The 19207-nt window shown below is 31.2% G+C and overlaps 2 protein-coding genes across 2 annotated transcripts in view; one reads left to right on the plus strand and one right to left on the minus strand.

The window, feature by feature from the left end:
• LOC129228727 (intraflagellar transport protein 80 homolog) overlaps positions 1–5857 on the plus strand; it is a 50968-nt gene extending 45111 nt beyond the window's left edge. Inside the window, exons 15-19 of the mRNA XM_054863412.1 lie at positions 940–1029; positions 1117–1289; positions 2647–2770; positions 3272–3363; positions 5731–5857. Of these exons, the coding sequence (XP_054719387.1) occupies positions 940–1029; positions 1117–1289; positions 2647–2770; positions 3272–3363; positions 5731–5749 (498 nt within the window). The 3' untranslated portion in view covers positions 5750–5857. The remainder of the gene's footprint in view (positions 1–939; positions 1030–1116; positions 1290–2646; positions 2771–3271; positions 3364–5730) is intronic.
• Positions 5853–19207, minus strand: part of LOC129228728 (NADH dehydrogenase [ubiquinone] 1 alpha subcomplex subunit 10, mitochondrial-like) — a 40891-nt gene continuing 27536 nt past the window's right edge. Inside the window, exons 6-8 of the mRNA XM_054863413.1 lie at positions 17506–17615; positions 14736–14850; positions 5853–6061 (exon numbers count right to left, since the gene is read on the minus strand). Coding sequence (XP_054719388.1) covers positions 5936–6061; positions 14736–14850; positions 17506–17615 — 351 coding nt within the window. The 3' untranslated portion in view covers positions 5853–5935. The remainder of the gene's footprint in view (positions 6062–14735; positions 14851–17505; positions 17616–19207) is intronic.

Consider the following 19207-nt stretch of genomic DNA (forward strand, 5'->3'; position numbering starts at 1 on the left):
TTTCTGTTTCTGTTTTTTGAATCTCCATCTCCATATGTTTAAAAAAAAAAATATTTGTTTACTCTGATTGGCATAGTTAAACCAAAATAAGATTTGCGACAGGGTTTAAGCTGAGTTCAAAAGTTCTTTAACAAAAAAGCTAAAATTAGAAGAAAAACTTTAGAAACACGCTAAAACGAAAATATAAAGGTTAATGAGTGCGTTTATATATATTTCTAAATGCCTCAATTTGTTTCATCAGTTACACTGCAGATGTAATAACAGAAAACCTGTGCAGTTGCACCTGTACAGCATTTTCATTGATTGTACTATTCGAGGGCCTAGCAGATGTGTTGGGCTTACTTTATATGAATCCTATAATTTCTAAAATAGAATAATATAGAAATTATAGGATTTATACTAATCCTATAATTTCTAACTCAGACCCAAGGTAAAAACTAGTTTTGGCAATCGAAATTAATTGGAGACATACCCAGGTCAGTGTAAATGATCAGAAAATCGTGAAATCATATAAATAATTGGTATGTTTCCTTCACTATTAAAATCATTGAAACTTAAAATCGATAAATCAGAATGGAATTTAAAAATAAGAATGCATTAAAAGTATTTTCACATTTATAACAGAGTATTGTCTCTTATTGTTAATAAATCTTATGTACAGATTTATTAACACTATGAGTATATCGTTGCCTCAGAACAACAGTAAGGTACCCTACTGTTCAGAGGCGATGATATAAAAGTGACTAAGACTAATGTCACACATAAATTGCTCAAAAATTAAAAATAACAATCTTCAAAAATTCTATAGCAAACTAATTTTGTTGATGATATATCTAAGCAATAAGAATAATAATTTAACTGAACTAAATCATGATCTTTGCATTGAGTAATATTTGTTTGGCATGATAAAATAGTGAATTCCTACTTTTTTTTTTCAAGGATGATGCATTATGGGCATGTTTAGCTGGAATGTCCATACTCTCGAAAGATTTAAAAACAGCAGAAATAGCATATGCCGCAATTAAAGAGGTATTATTTACTTTTTAAGGTCATTTGCTGGCATATTATTCTTAAATGTTTTTTAAGGTATTGTACACCAGTTTTCTTTCCATTCAGTCAGACAAGGTAGAGTGCATCCAATACATCAAAAAGCTTCCCTTGAAAGACCTGCAGGCATCAGAAATGGCCCTTCTCTGTGGAAATGTGAGAGAAGCTGAGAGTGTTTTGCTGACTGGAGGCCTCGTCTTCCGAGCAATCATGCTGAATCTCCGATTGTATAAGTGGGACAGGTAAGAATGGAAAGCAAGAAGTCCATTTACATTGTATGTATGTACAGTAAACTCCTGACTATCTACAAGGGTATTAATTCATGAGACATTCAAGAATCAAGATAATGTAGTTTTGCAACAAGAAACAAAAACCAATAACCGAGTTTTATCGAAAAATCGTAAGTTAGTTGTTTTTATTTCATTTTTTGCATTTTAATCATTGTTTGTACACTTGTTCTTTATTGTTTTTAAGTTCTATTGTGGATAAATATAAAACATTAACTATTTGTACAAGGTTTTATGTATGAACGAAGTCAAGCTTTTGAGCAAGAACAAATTCTACCTTTTTGGCTCCCATTTTCAGCTTTTTTTGTTGGTTATCCGTGATTTTCATTATCCGCAGTACCCACGCTACCTGATTCCCGGGATAGTCAGGGTTCTTACTGTACAAAAAACTGTTAATTTAAATTCCTCATGAATTTAAATCATAAGTGCAATCACACAAGTTTTTTTTTTTTAGGACTGTATATAAATCTCTTTTTTGCCAGGATGAGGGCAGTAAAAAGGAGCGAAATTCCAAAAAATTTAAGTCGGAAAGTATATCTAAAGTTGTTTAAAGCCACAGAGATCATGCCGTCAAAAGTCATCAATATTTTTTAAAAAATTATTTATTCTTTTCAAATGTTCTCTATTATTTTATGCCTTTCACACATGTATAATAGTTTTCTCATCAGTTTAATGAAATCAGGTTCACTTTTATAGCAAAACAATGCTACACATTAAGTCTAAGAATTTAATTTGTTTTCTTGCTCTTACAAAAAAAAAGTACAGTAAAATCTGTAAAGTTGACCACCTGTGTAAGTTGACTGCTATTTTCAGGCACAGAATTAGATCTATATCATATAATTCAACCTTTATAAGTTGACCACTTAAGCAGTGCACTGCAAGTGGTCAACTTACACAGGTTTCACTGTATTCTTAAAATAAGAACATTTTGAGTTGCTGCTGTTGTCAAATTGTTTCAAAAATTAAATACTTACTTCAAGTGTATGAAACATTCAGCACACATAAGTGTATTTTATTTTCAGATCTTGCAGGTTTAAAATTTATTGCAATTTCTGCACTAAGAATATTAATAAACAATTAATAAATATTCTTACTAAATGAAGGGATGTAACTGATAAATTCATCTGTTATCATTTTAATACATAGTAAACTCTTGATTACCCACAGTCTTTCACTTTCAAAAAATAATAATAGTCTCGGAAAAGATGAACTGAATGTGAATAAATGCATCCATATTCATGTTTTATCATGAAACATTTTGATTATTTTGCATGCAAATGTAATAATGAACTGATTTTTTTTCGTTGATTAGAGCTTTAGAACTTGCAGTAAAGAATGGAAATCACACTGATACAGTATTGGCTTTCAGACAAAAATACTTAGAAACATTAGATGTCATAGAAGATAAGCAGAACTTCTTGCAATCAATGAAAGATGTAAGTTTGAATCTGATTTTTCCTTTATAACAAGAAAGAAAAAAGTTCATACAAACATTAGTAGTGTCTCGTTAGAGTATTCAGATGCTTTAGTAAGATTAAGCTAAATTATTTAAAGAATATTATGAAGGAAGTGGCATGAAGAAACATTAAAAAATATATGTATGAATCAGTTACTATATAATACAGTACACAACAGAATTATTTTACTGTATCCCAAATGCGGCTAAATTATCTTTCATAGCAATCGTAGTTATGAAATTCATTCTGTTTCCCATTTAACAATTTAAAAAGGAAATTAAAAGGAAAAAAAAGCAACTTAGAGTATTCAAATGTGGAATCTTATACTGTTTTTTAAAACTAAGACTGGTGCAGACAAGCCTTTTTCAAAAAATTCCAGATTATTTTAATTTTATTTATTTATTTTTCTTTTTTACTTCTCAATTCTCATTAAAATTAATTTTAAAACTTTGACATAATTTTTAATGTTTTTCCAACTAGGTTGAGATTAATTGGGATGTTGTAAATTCTAAAGTTGAAGAAGAATATCAAAAAGAGAAAAGTATGACGCCATCTACTCCTTCTCGAAGACGGTAATTATGTGTTTGCAAATTTGAGGAATCAAAAACTTAATTCTAGTTTATTTTTACTACAGGAAAACTAACTCTGCCAGAAATTTTAGAAGATGAGCAATAGAATTAACATATTGAAGAAACAATATTTATAACCATTGCTTATTTCATCTGTGATAAATTAGTACTGTTATTGCACATTAAAGATTATTTGTTGCCCCTTGCCAAAGAGCAAGTTTCCCAGAAGGTTACATAAGGGCAAAATTCTATTACTATGTGTGCGGATATAAATAAAATTTCCTTTCAAATCTATGATTAAAAAAATCTCCACCATCATGGAAACTATCATTTCTAAAGCAAATTATATCTACCTACATACTTGAATGATTACTTTCCAAACGTAAGCTCTTTTCTTTCTCTTCATTTAAATAGCTGTAGTTTTAATTTCTCTAGCTTTAGTTTATCTAGAAAACAATCCACTTTATATATATAAGTACTTATGTTTATTACAGTAATTTTCTCTTAGCACAGCATTATTTTAAAAACACAGTGTAGCCAGAAATTAACACAAGAAACTGCACTAAATATCCATGCACCAGACTCTACTTGAACTCTCTGTTCCTACCTCTCATATTATTCTTGGCAACGATTGGCAGATGAAAAAAATACATAAAGGATAATGATAACAAAATAATTCTGAAGTAATACTATATAAGTTTAAAACTAGTCAATTAAAATAGACAAAATTAACACAAAATGGTCTAGAATGCAGCATTTGTATTGCTATTGTGACTCGTGAATTGGTTCGAGTATTGTTGGTATTGACAGCAATCAACACTTTGTTAATTAATTGCAAAAAAAAAGCACCCAGATGAATAACATTATCAATGCAGCCAGGGTTAAATCAACATAAATGTCCAAATTATGGCTGCATACCAGGGCTTAATTGCAAATATGAACCAAATAAACTAATGACCTAAAAGGATTCATTTTATGAAACAATTTTTGAATGTCCAAACGACATGCATTAAAATTGCTAAATACTTGTGGACAGGGGCGGCATTTCATTTGGGGAATCGAGTTTCTTAAATATGAATTACCTCATTATGGAACAAAACACATATTGGCTAACAGCAAGTAATCATGATATAGGGGGAGGGGGGAGAGATTAAATAGTTAAAGAGCCCCCAGAAAAGATATTTTTTTATGTGAGATTTTTTAAAAATAGTATGTATTTAAGAGTTTCTATGAAAGCATGCTACGTATTGAGCAGCTGAAATGTGTTTCTAGAAGAAAGTGATGAACCCTCATTAAATAGACACATCATTAAACTGAGCATAACAATGAATGCAAAATATCAAGGCATTTTCCTGTAAAAATCATGTAGTAAACCAATGCACGAGCCTCTCATAACCATCGTTACACAGAGCACACAAGAACGAGGTATTTAGCCTATATGAGGAAATTACGTCTTCAGTTAAAGTTCTTAGTTCTGTTTTGAAAAGGCCGGTAAAGGCTTGATACATTTTTAACAATTTAAGAAACAGAAAACAATTGCTCATGTCTGGAAATGTGTCAAGTTTCATCAACCATTACGGAGCAATATTGTTTTCCTTGAACATTGATTTGTGATTTACATAAATTGAATTTGCTCATTTTTTATCATTCCTCTCAAAAAATTTGAGGGTACGATCACCCCTCTCGACCCCCTTATTTGTCGCCCCTGCTTGCGGATATTTCCTCCTAAACCTCCCTATTGCTAAATGCTCTTAAATATCCTCCAGCTCTTTGGATTTTATTCCTGACTAGATGAACAATTACTACAGTTTAGTGTTTACTGTGAGTCTATTGAAATAGCTTTTACTGTTCTATCTGTTTCATAAAAATTGTCGCAAAATGCAAAAAAAAAAAAAAAATTGCCAAGTGTGGGAGGTTGGATTTTAACCCTCCATCATGCTGCGCAGATAGTTTCGACTGAAATTTCTGCATGATGCTGCAAACTAAAAAATGAAGAGCATTTTTCTATTCTTTCACTAAGCATACAATGTTATTATATCCTAACAATATATTCTCTAAGAATTGTTGGTACATATTTATATTAATTTAACCATTTGTCACTATGTTTAATTCATTAAAGTCATCAAGAAAAGATGGCACAGCAATTGTAACAGAAATATTTGGTCCTCAGAAGGTGGTTGAATTTTATCATTGTAAGCTGTTTTAAATTTCCCAATTTTCAGTTATCGAATTAATTCTCAGGAAATGCTTGAGATTACAAAGACCTGCAATATAATTTAGTTCTTGACTTCTGCGGATAAAATGATTCTGAGACAAATGCTGTACCAATCAAGTTCAAAAGATGAAAAGTATTATTCATTTATTTTGCAGATCTTCTCTAATGCTGTGATTAAGATTCGGTGCTATGTTGTGGTCTCTTTCATCAGCAGATTTAAATATGATCTGTATTTAATTTAAAGTATTTTTAATAATCTAAAAATAAAGTCATCATAAAGCAATTGTATAGCCTTTTATTAATACATGTTCTTGCTTGCTCTGTAAAATTACAATGAAAAGGATCAAAATCCTCTAGAACTTAATACGATCTATGCCACCTGGCTGGACCAGCATAGAATCTTTTGCCTTTTTCATGAACTGTTTTAAACCATACATTATCTCCAGCTGCAGGATTGAAACCGTTAGCATACCTTTCTCCAGGTATCTGAAAAATTGAGAAGCACTATTTTAATACTTTATGTAAGATATTTGTAAAAGTAGTTTTTTACTTTGTATTTTTGAATATGGAGCAAATATTTTATGACATTATATGTAAGGGAAGCTATGGGGAGGTTTGACCCATCCTCTCTTTTTCATCTTTAAGCATTCATTTAACTGATGAGTACAAGGTGACAGCATGGCATCAAGTAGAATCAATAGTTGTAGTTCTATGTTTTGGACATTTTTAGGTAGAATCAAGGAGCAGTCACACATGTCTTTTTCAGGTAAAAGTTTTCTTTAATTGCAAGTTCTTCTCGTTTGTACTATTTGACATTAACACATCCAGAATTGAGTTATTTGCATACTCAGATTAATATGCTAAAAGACTGCATATTTATTTTCTACCCAGGAAGAGGTGGTTGTCTTTCTGCTCCCTCTCTGGAGGCTATGTCTCTGATCCCCACCCTACTCAGGGTTCCCACTCCTTTACCAAAACAAAAAGTAAGGACTTTTTAAGGACCTTTTTAAAATAAATTCAGGACCTCAAAATATCAACTACTCATCAACTTATTTATTATTAAATCCATACATATGTATCATACAAATATGCCTTAGTTTTTAAGCATTTTTCCGCAGAAAAATAACTTTTAACATTGCAAAGTCAAGCTAAAAATAGTTGATGCAAGAAAAAAAAAAAAAAAAAAAAAAAGCTCAATTCTTAATTTTTTTTCCAAAAAAACATTTTTAAATGGATGTCCACGAGAAGGAGAACTAATTTAATAGTACTTATTTTAATAGTTTAGTTTTTAGTATGATTAAATATTTACACAGAAGTTAATAAATCACTATCTCGAATATTTATTCAAGGGCTAAAATTCAAGGCAGGATGACACATACAGAACTTTCTCAAATCCCTTCCTTGAATTCTTGCCCAGAGAAGTTTCATTATCTTATATTAAAAAGAATTGCTTGTTAACAATTAGTATAAATTTTGAGATAAGCACAGCACTCCAAGCACAAGCTTTTACAATATTGGCGTACTGAAGAAATTGAATTTTAGCACTTAATATATACACAAGGTGACCACAGGAGGAACAAAATCATGTTCCCTGATTTCTCCCTGTCCAACTAAATGGGTCCGATTTCTCTTATAGCCAATTTTTCATTTTCATAAGGTTATATTTCTACTCCTCCTTGTTACTTGAATGCACCTAGCCAATAATACTATTTCAAGCACTAATTTTTTCTATGCAAAATGAGCAAAAATAACACAAAATGCATTGAGACTGCTGATTTATTACAAAACATTATTTAATAATGCAAAAACTTCATTTTCAAAACGAATGTTTTTTTCCATTTAAAATTAGATTACTACTCTCCCTACTTCTCCGAAGAGAGCCTGGTTTTTAGACTTCAGTTTTTAAAAACTTTTGAAGAACATCCCCCACTGTTCCCCTTCCTTGTACTTCACAAAAGATAGTTTTAAGTTGGGCTTTCAAGATTTCCATTTCAAAAAAATTACAGAATAGCGCCTGAATCCCTTTAGCCTTAAATCATCTAAAGATGGCCTATATTAGTGTTTTTAAAACTTCAGCTACGAACAATTTTCGAGGGAGAGCCCTCCAAACTTCACAAAAAATTGTCTAAATTTGCATTTTTACCACTCCAGTTTCAAAAACGTTCAAAGGAGAGGCTTACTTTTATCAAACCAAACACAGCCTAAAAGTTTTAAGACTTCAATACTAAAACTATTTTTGGCAGAGTCGTTCCTAATTCTCCCCCTTAATAAGTCATTTAAAAATTTCTTAAAGTAGTGTTCTTTACATTTAGGTCAGCTTTGGAAATTTTTCAGGGAGAATCTCACCAACCCCTAACTTAACAGCAGCTTAAAATTGGGCCGATAAATCATCAATTCTGAAACATTTCTGGAGGCTGGAAGAGAATCACCAAACACCTACCCCTACATTTACCAAAGGCCTAAATTTGCGTTTTTAAGAATTCAGTTTCAGAATTTCTTCTAAGTCCTCATATATTTACATCACCAAAGACTAGAGATGTAAAATTTCTGGAAATTTTGAAATGGTGGAAAAGAAACTTTTTTTTTTACCGTTTTTTTTCGGGAAAAATTGGAAAAAAAAATGGAAAATTTGATTATTTTATAAATAAAATTAGGGTTTTTCAATACCTCTGTATTTCTTGGAACATATAAAGGGTTAAGCATTAAGAAATATATGCTATTCACACATCTGCTTGACAGAAATACATATAAAGGTAAGATTAATTGGAACAAAAAAAAAAATGTTTTATAACTGAGAGCTTTCATGATCAAACACCAGACATAAGTCAAGTCGTCATTCAACCAATAATATTGGGTAATCTGTGTCTAATCGTAACAATTACATTTTCTATTTTAGATTGCCTTTGAAACTTGAAGTATTAATTGAAATTTTCGACTTTCAAACACGATTGATTTTTTTTTTTTTTTTTTTTGAAAGAAAAATAATGCAACGTAACTTTACTGTCTGAAAATGAAAGCTATTGAGTTTTGATTTTTCCAACCCAGTCTCAGACCAAATCAAAACTAAATTGGTGTTTCTTAAGCTGAACCAAAACTTGAACTACAGTTTCAGTTTATTCATACGGCCGTGCTAAGCACAGAAGTAAAAGTAGTCATACCAGCACTTTTGAACAAATTTGAATTACTATAACCAAGTTGTTCTCTGTTTCATATTTTACTTAATAAATAAAATGTTTTAGGGTCATTTGATCAAGGACTATTGTTTAAAAAAATTCTTTAAAAAAAAATCTAAACCAAAGATATGGAAGAGTCACACTTTAAAATACAATATCTCAGCTTGAGCCTAACTGCAAATTCCCCTTTTTGCTTAGCCCGGCAGCATACAGGGTGCGGCAAAAAAAAAAAAAAAATGCCAGACAAAATTTGTATGATCGAATGGAAGAAAGATAATTTCATTTTAATGAGTGCCTAATTTATTTTTGTTTCTCACTTTATTAGAAAATAATTTACAATATATTACCTTGTTTATGCATTGTTTTTCGGTTTTCTAACAATTTTAAGCAAAATACCTGCTATTTTAAGTTGTTAACCAAGTAGAACAACAATTCGTTTGCTTGTTGTCCCTTGACAAACAGTATTTGAAATGGTATGCTATTTCAAGAGGCTTGGAAATGATAGTCGGGAATGTGTACAAAAACGAATAGTGAACATTTCAGTTAATCGTCAGGTCATCCAAAAGTGAGTTCAATGAAATCCTTGGGTTTTCACCATAAAAGTCGTAAGATGGGAATTTGTGACCGATAAGTGCGACTAAGGGAAAAAACAACTCAAACAAAAGTTTTAGGTTCCAAAAAGTTCAGGCATTCGTATGACTCCAAAGATGCCAGAAACATTTGAGAAGGGCCACAAGTCCACACTGGAAGATATACCTTTCACTGATTTACCGTTCAACCGGCTCACATCCCCCAGAACCATAGGATTTGGTCTATAGACACTCCAAGCACCTTAGAAAGTGTTAGATATCGCCAAAATCCGAAGTCGGGCTTGGTCTGAGATGGAATCAGCACAAGCGACAAAAAATCTTTTTTTTTTTTTGTGGATGAGGGCCGTAAAATGAACCAAAAAGTGAACCAGAAGGACATTTTAGAAGTTATTGTACTTCTGTGGGCCTAAGAGCACATCAGCATTGTAGGCTGAACATTTTCCTTTAACTAAACACCGATTCATATGACCAAAAAGACAAGAGTGTTGCAAGGTGCATTGTTTTTGACATGATATCATCTTTAGAGTGGACGCTCTACTCGCTCGACCTTAATCCCATTTATTACACTGTAAGGCCTATTTTGGAGTCAAAGGTCTACCCTAAACACACATAAAATTGAACTCTCTATCTAAACCAACTGCTTTATAGGGAATAGGATTGATTAAAGGACTTGCTGCCCTTGAATGAAAATTTCAATAAGCAGTTGCATCTCTGTATTACTGCAAAAGTCTGCTAGTTTGAAACAAATTAAATTTATTGATTGCTAAAGGTCTTCTCATATTATTATTTTTTGTGTTTTGTAAATTATTTGTTTTTAATAGAGTTTCTTGGGAAATTGCTTGCCCGGGGTTTTTTTTTTTTTTTTTTTTGCCGCACCCTGTACATTTGGTTCGCACAGTGAGCAGAAACATAGTTTTGTGATTAAAGTTATGCTTGTTTGTTTTATGAAGAAGGAAAATAAATTCTTCACTAAGGTTATTGGTTTATGTTTTTTTGCAAAAAGTATTATTAAACATTTTTTGATCTATATGCAAATTATATTGTCATACAACAACTTGCATTAATGTTAGACAGTATTTTAACATAAAACGGGGGGGGGGGGGGGGAAATTGCATCAGAATTTAAGTGTGAGAAATTTCTAATCACTTTTTGCTGAAAATTTCAATTAAAACCCTGAAAAGTTGAAAAAATTCTCTTTTTTTTTCCAATTTTTCCGAAGTGGAAATTTACTTCTTCGGGGAAAAAACTGTTTTTTTCGGAAATTTTCCGTTTTTTTTCCAACTGTTTTCATTTCTACCAAAGACACAACCTAAAAGTTTTTAAGACTTCAAATTTTTCGGACGAGAGCCCAGAATTTTCTCCACCCTTGAATCACCAAAGATAGCTTGGTGCAAAGTTTTAAATATACTAGCTTCAAAAATGTTTTGAAAGAGAGCCCCCTAAACCCTTGTGATAAATTCACCAGAAGATGGCTTAAATTTGTTTTTAACGGTTCAGTTTCAGATTTTTTTCTGAAGAGAGCACCCGCCCTATGTTTACACTACCAAAAACCATCCAAAATTTTAAGAGTACAAATTCGAAAAAAATTTGTGAGACTGCCTCCAAATACCCTTTTTTGTAAGTTATACAAAGATAGCTTAGACCTAAAGACAGCTGAGAAGTTTTAAACCAGCTCAAAATTTGTCGGAGGAGGGGCAAGCCCCGAAACCCTCCTCTATACTCATGAAAGATGGCCAAGAGTTGAGTCTTTAAGGCTCTTGATTTTAATTTTTTTTCTACAAAGAATTCCTCTGCCCTTTACTTTGGTATTATGCAAGACAAGAGACAGCCTAAAATTTTTAAGACTTCAGTTAAGTTTTTCAGGGGAGAGCCTCAGAACGAGGCCTTCGATATTTGAAGAGCCATCCAACTAGCAAATAACATCATCGTTCGTCGATCCACAACAAATATTGGGAAGTGAGCGCTTCGATTAATATTTTGGTTTAATTAAACAATTTTGTTTATTTATTATTGTCTTCTATTAGTTTAGTACTAGCATTAAAAGTTCTACTTTTTCATTTGAAAACATGAAAAGGAACCGATAATCATCATTAAAAAATACACTGAGCTTAATTCATAGTATTTTACATAAAAACATTTATAAGTCTTACAAAGTATTGAAATAACTAAACATGATTTTATTTTACAATCATGTTAAAACGAAGTGATAAATAAACACAGCTTTGTTTTTTATTTGATTTTTTTTAACTAATTGCATTTTAACTACTCATATACTGTATTGAAACATTAAGAATTATTCAAATAAATGAACTTTCATTTTACAATTACATCAAAACAAAAAATAATTTTACCATTGCATTTGAATAAGAATTAAATGAAATTTTAAAAAATAAATAAACAATTTTACTTAAGTAAACGGGAAATATGACTGCAATATGTTTCAAAGACATAACATCAAATTAAAGTACAATAATATCATACTATTAATGTTAATTTAGCTGAGCAAATTTATGCTTTTAAAAAGACATGAATGCTTGGGTGCCATCCCCCAAAGTAAACGGTGCCCTATCCCCTTCAATTATGAAAACTTCAAGAAAAAAACCCCAAAAACATCTCCCCCATCTCCCTTAAAATTTCAAGGGCACAGTTATTTATAACTATAGCCATTGAAAAGATATCATTATTATGAGACTGATTCCGACACCCCCCCCCCTTCGGTCGGCACTCTCGAAAAATTACACAGGAATTGAACTTGAAAAATGTTAGTTAAAGAATGAATTATACAACATCATGTATGTTGTACATCATGAATGTTGTTCATCAAAAAAATGTATTCAATATCTAAGCAGCCTTTTTTTTTTGGAATTTGGTTACTTTTCCATTTTTAGCTTTTTCTGCTGCGAATGATTTGTGTGTGTGGGGGGGGGGGGCTTTAATAGTTCATCATTTTAGGCTTTTGAAAAAATATTTTAAAAAGCATTAATTGATGACAAAGTAACCCTTTTCGAAAAACTTTACATAGAATGACCATTTTAGCAACTTTCTACAATATTTAAAACCTCATATATGTTAAATTTAGATCAACATTTTGCTGAGTATGCTGTTTTAGGAATTCAGTGTGACAGTTTTGTAACAGGGAAAAGGGAGGGGATAACAAGAAGTGTGACATCACACGTTGTTTATAACAATATGCTCATGTTGAACAGCATTACATGTAACAAGAAGGGGGGGGGGGGGATTTGTTCAAAATTTTGTAACATCCTTTTATGGACAGCTCCTTAATTTATGTTACAGTTTCAGAGTTCCTGAAAGCCTATTAACAGAAAACCCAAGGCGTTCAAAAATATATAGTTCAAGACATTTTGCCTTTATTAAGCATAACAAACAAGCATAGAGTATTTGGCAAAAACACATTGTGTATCCACTGCTCAAAATATTCTTTCGCAAGCCCAGAAATTATGATTCCAGTAAACTCAACAGCAATTTATGCATAAATATCATAAAACTTAAAAACAACAGTGAAAAAAAACATACTTTTTTTTAATTTACGCACAGAACCAGCTTGTTTGAATAACATTGCAGTGGCGTAGTTGGGGGGAAATGTTTGAGTATCGAACCCATGACCTCTGGCATTCAAAGCTAATCTTCTACCTCTGAACTACGGAAGCCCATCAAGGAATATTTTTTGATCAAAATAACACATGCTAGCGTATGAAACAATTTAATTGAAACCGAAAATATAAGATTAGTTCAGTTAAAAGCCTGTTTCAATAAACTTGTTTACATATTAACTGAATATCAACACAAAGTTACGTTGCTTCTGATAGCAACGAGTATATCTGCAGAAAATTTTGACATATGTATATTGTCAGCTTGGAAAATCCATTTCGAATAAATGCGTGTACAAGGTTAAAAAAATAAAGAAATAAAATGTTGTAAGTTAACCGTTTCAAATATTAAAGCAGTATGCTGAAATAACAAATTACAAAGATATTGGAAAGGAAACTGACAATTGTTTATGTAATGGAGGAAAAGTAAGTAACCTTAGTTGCATGAACTCTTCTGCACAAAATGTAAATTAGTTTATCTGAGAAAAGTACTTACCTCCGAACTTTAAAATTTATTCCATGAGGCGCCCAATTTTTTTCTTCTCATGCAGGTTGTTTGGAAGCGGAAATCGCTGACTCACTTTCACTCAACATTCCAGAATGTGAAAAGTATGAGATAAATCCAACAGTATTGTATTCAAATATGTGCATCCGAAATTACATATTTCCTATTTCATCTATTTCAGCCAGAGCAAGCAGTATTACTGTTTACTGGTAAACTGCACTGCTTTCAAAGTTTTGCGCCAAGTTCGTAGATTGATGACTGGTGGTGTAACAAAGCGGGGGGGGGGGGAGAGGGAGTTTTCTGGCCTGTTATCACGTGTGTCTTGCTCAGAACCTCCGCTCCCTAATTCACCCAAAGATGGCCTAAAACATAGCTTTTAATACTTCAGCATTTTCAAGACTCCAGTTTTGTAATTTTTTCAAAAAAAAAAAAGGACCTCTCTCCAATATTTTTACATCACCAAAGACAGCCTAAACTTTTTTTTCGACTTCAGTAGCTTTCAAAACATTCCAAAGGTTCAAACATTCCTAAGGACTCTTAAATCATTCCTCTTAATTCTCCAAACTTCAAAAATTACCTGCAATTAAGTTTACACAACCTCGTTCTCGAATGATTATTGACATTTTTGAATTTTTTCTTTAGAAAGTGCCCTTGTTTAAAAAGTTGCCAACAGTAGTGAAAAATAAGGACTTTCGAAGAGTTTTAAGGACCTTGAGCAAAAACTAAGTACTTTTAAGGGCCCTTATTTTTGAAAATGAAAAATAAGGAGTTTCTAACGACTTTTAAGGACTGTGGGAACCCTGCTACTCCATAAAATCATTAAAGATAATTGAAAATTGCATTTTTAAGACTTCAATTTAAAAAAAATTCTGAAGGAGAGCTGCTTAACTGCCTTGTTCCACTTGTCAAAAATAGCATAAAATGCTTTTTGTGACTTGAATACTAAGCAATTTCCAGGGTTGGAAATCAATCAAGCCACAACACATTACTTTTAAAAGAAAAATTGAGAAACTTATCAAAAAAAAAAAAAAAAAAACTTTTTCAACTCTTGATTACAAAAGGAAGAGAATCACTATTTTAAATTCTATGCTTTGAATTTGTTTTAACCTTTCGTTTAACCATAAAAGGTGTTATAGTTATGTCATGTTTAATATAACTTTAATCAGAACCAGGATGCACAAATTTTAGAACTTCATTGCTGTAACAAAGAGTTTTAAATTTCTGAACTTTTTGAAATCAGATGTGAAATGAATAAATGACATGCAACAAGTAAGAAATTGCTACCTTTTTTAGAATTTCATGAAATTCCAAAACTTCTTCTCCAGGATGAAACAGTTCTTTCACTTTAGGTCGATAAATACATGCATAATCCAGAATTCTTCGCTTAAGGGTTGTGAATCTGTTTAAAATATTTGGATACATTAAATTCATAGCAAACTTATAATAACATTCAAACTTTGAACTATTGTTGTTACAATGCCCTACAAAATAAGAAAAAACCTGCAGGAATTTTTAAAGTTTCATTCATTATGCATAAAATTAAAATAATAAAATGCAGCCTTTTTTTTTTTTTTAAATCAATTTTATACTTGGCAACTTAATCTGCTTGTTTCTTCTTTCTTTACATGTATTTTAATGTATTTCCTGAGATTTTAATTTATTTTCTGCGTTTTGTTTCTTTTCAAATTAATTCATATTTGTTTCACCTTTAAAAATTAGTGAATGAAGATTTATTTAATCTTTGAGCAATATGGAATTAAGTAAATTTGTTACACTTGAGTGGTTTTTTCCAAATCATTGGTTGTTCATACCAAAGACAGAAATTTAACCACAAAATTTTACTACGGTCTTTTTTCCATAAATTTTAATTTTTGTTATAAAAACAAGATTAATTTAGTTTAAAACATTGATGAATGATTCAATATAAATCTTAAATAATTAAGGCATTAAAATGGCATAATCGAGGAATTTAGCCATATTTAAGGAGAGTGTAGTTAAAAGAATGAATGTTTATGATTGATGACTGCATTTTAGGACAGAATGAATTTAAATAAATCCTTAAATCAGAAAAATAAATGAAGAATATATTGATAATTTTTGACTAGAATTAAAATAATCTATAATTTCTTGCATTTAGCAAAAATGTCAGTTGTGGTTAGCAAACCTTTTTTCTACAAAGAGCCATGTTGGGCATTTTCTTTAGCCCTTTTACTGTAACTTAATCATATTCATAATAGAAATCACATGAAATGCCAACCACTTGGCGTATTCTATTTGGCAACACTAAGGCTTCATGCTAAAAGAAAGGAGGTAAAGAAATTTTTGTGGAATGTTGATAAAAATGGTAAGTGAAAGTTTTCTTCTTTTTATTTATTTATTTTTGTATCATATTTACATGTAGCCTTTTCGAATTGCCACTTTTAATTGAAGGGAAAATTTTCCAGTGATTTTTGCATAGCTGAAAATTAATTGACATTGATACAATAAAAAACATTAAAAGGTGAAAATTTAAGGAGACTTGGCATGAATAAATTTTACAACAGAAGTTTGCGTAAAACATATGTTGGAATTTCTTTAATTAAACCTATATTAGGCCCCGAAATTCGGTATCCCGAAATCTAAAAGTACCCAAAATTCAATAGCAGAGAGTACTATGTTTTTTTTTTTTAGTTTGTTTTAGTGATAATAAACATTTTTTACAATAGGATAAAATTTTAGGAAGATCATGGAAAATTCAGGAACATTTTACTGTATTTTTTTTGGAAATAAAAGTTTAAGATCGATCAAATATATACAATTTTCATACACATGTATGAAAAGGTTTCAGTCTCGGAATTCTAAATGTTTTACTATACAGATTTTTTCTGAACATCAAATCACTGGACAATCCCTTTTTGTGGAATTTTGTTGTTTTGACGAAAACTTGGGAGCTATTTACTTCATTAGGGAGAAGGCATCAAAATTCAGGAGACCTCCAAACGAGTCAGGAAAGTTGGCAGCTATATCATTGTGTGCAAAAAATTTAGTTTTAGGAAGTCTTAAAATACAGAATAGAATATCATCTCATGAATCCATGTTTTCCATGCGCAATCTTTTAGCATTCTGCTCAATATTAGGATTTTCTTCCTGGCGACATTTTTAAAAAGTTATTTCAAAACAAATAAATAAATTTCATTTTTTTTTTCATTATAATTTTAGCTTGAAATATAGATGCACTCTATCTCTTATAAAATGCTAATAAGTATAAAACATTTTAACAACCAGTAATAAGAATTAACCAAAAATAAGCAGTTCTTTAAAAATAATCTGGTAATAAAAAACTAATATTGTTTTGAAACATGTTTGTTTCTGAAGGATTGAATAATTAAAAGCTTTTTCCACTGACTGGCTAAACTCCAAAAAAAAAAAAAAAAAATCATAAAATGTTCAGCTATTTTCATTTTTGAGTTGTATACTTTTGTTGATTTGTTTCTTTCAAATGCTGCCATTCATTAGTTCACAAGGGTACTTTTAGTGATCATTTACCATTGTACAGAGATTTTGTAGCTCAGAGGTTTTATTGAATGTTATTTCAATCATGATTGGCTCGGAATTAAGGAGAGTGACATATGAGGCAGTGAGAAGCAAAGGGATGTAAATGCAAAAATTAAAAATTATATGATAACCAGTACAAAAGGTAGGTAAACCCCTCTTCTGTTTTGGGACAAGAGATAGTAGGAGTAGTCCTGGTAGGTTCTGCTTTACAGCATGATCTAGAAAAACTTTTCAAGGAAAGCCTACCTAGGACCTGAACTTAACGCCTTTTACTCAAAACTTGAAAATGTCCACTTACCCCCCTTTGCTTCTCTCTATCTCATATGTAAAAGTTGCCTACTTTTTTTCAGAGGTGGCCATGAAAAGAGGTTTTGCTGTATTATGTTATTATTTTCTATAAATATTTATAAATTTATGATTAAATAGCTGTTGAAATGTATAGTTAAATTTTGAATCCTGTATATAAAACCTTCAGTTAATATCTAAAAATGTCCATTTCACTAATGATTGTAGCACTTACTGCCTTCGATACCACCCCAAAATCCAATCGTCATCATATTTCCAATCTTTAAGTTTATCATCATAAATAGTGAAACGATCAAAGTCTATTCTTTCGATATCTTCTACTACCTAGAATTTAAACAGAGAACAAAAATGCACAACATGAAAACTTATGAAGTTTACACACACACACTGCAACTCAGATATTTTCTCACTATCATAAAACATCAGTTTGAAAAATATTTTTATATTATAAAGAGAGAGAACAAATTTTTGTGTGTTTATATGTTCGAGGTAATCTCCGGAGCTACTGCACTGATTTGAAAAATTCGTTCACTACATGAAAGGTGTGTTCTAACTGAGTGACATAAGCTATAAAATATGCATATGTGTACTTATCCCAATTTTTTAAACCAATAGTTTGTCTTCGCTACTATTTTTCGTACTGTTTTATTCTTATACACATAAAGACAATCACCGATTGTCCCGCATCGGCAAAGAAAAACTAGTTAAAGGTTCTCTTAGAACTAAATTAGGAATGACAACGAAAGATTGGTGGAAAGTTCTCTCTGAACTAAATTCAAAGGGATGGGCACACATGTCTGAGAAAATATTCACAGTGTTAGCATAAAAAGCGCTAAAACCTTTGCATGTGTTTGAGGCTGCAGAGGATACGGTGTATAGCATTCTATTAGCCTTGGACATTGCAAACCATTTAGTGTCAAGAATATTTATACTTCTAAATTTATTTAAACGAATAATAACTGAGATTCACTGCGGACAAATTAGTTCTTGAATTTAAGTAGTGCAGATAGACGATAATAATCCGTGTTTCTAAAAGATGTAATTTTGCATGCATTTCAGCAGGGGCAGCATTTCAGCATTTCATTTGGGGGATCGAGTTTCTTAAATATGTATTACCACAGTGCAGTACCAAACACACATTAGCTAACAGGAAGTGGTCATAAAATCGGTTTAATATGAATAAAGATTAGTGTTCAGAAACAATTAAAATTTTTATTCATTTTTTAATAAGTTATCATACAGAAACAACTTGATACTAAAGTTTTTATTCTTTTTGGAAAAGTTTTAATGCATGATTTTTGGAATTCGGAAGAGCAGGGAATTGTGTTATTAATCTACCAGTGCCCAGTGTTGTGCTGTTTTGCCACTACAGCTAAGTAGAAAAGTTTTTTTTTTGCCCATTGTGCTTCGAAAATAATTCTCTAACCTCTTGAGACATAAAAAATCTCTCTCTACTAACTGAGCTGATTGGAATAGTTAAAAAATGATTGAAGTGACAAAGTTATGTATGAAAACACTTTTTATATCTTGCTCTTCAAAATCACCCAAGCAACTTCAAAAATTGTGTGAGAGCAACTTCAAAATTTTTCATCATTGAACAATCTAGTCTCGTCCGCGCTCTCAGCTTCAATGAGATAGCATCTGCCTCCAGCTCTGTTTTTCACTATTCCAGACTTTTGTAAACATTTTACTAAAAAATCAACTTTTTGAGCTTTTTGTTTTATAGCAAACATTCAAAAAATATCTTTGTGATGCCACATTGCAAGGAGAGTAAAACAGACAGAAAAAAAACAGAAAAGATCATGATTGTATGAAGAGAAGAGTCACCAGGGGAGCTTTGTTTGCCAGCGCCACAGAGAATCAACGAAAACTATTCAGTAACAAGACTGATACATAATCGCAACTTACTGAATAAG

Source organism: Uloborus diversus, chromosome 8 (genome assembly GCF_026930045.1).
Source record: "Uloborus diversus isolate 005 chromosome 8, Udiv.v.3.1, whole genome shotgun sequence".
NCBI lineage: Eukaryota > Metazoa > Arthropoda > Arachnida > Araneae > Uloboridae > Uloborus > Uloborus diversus.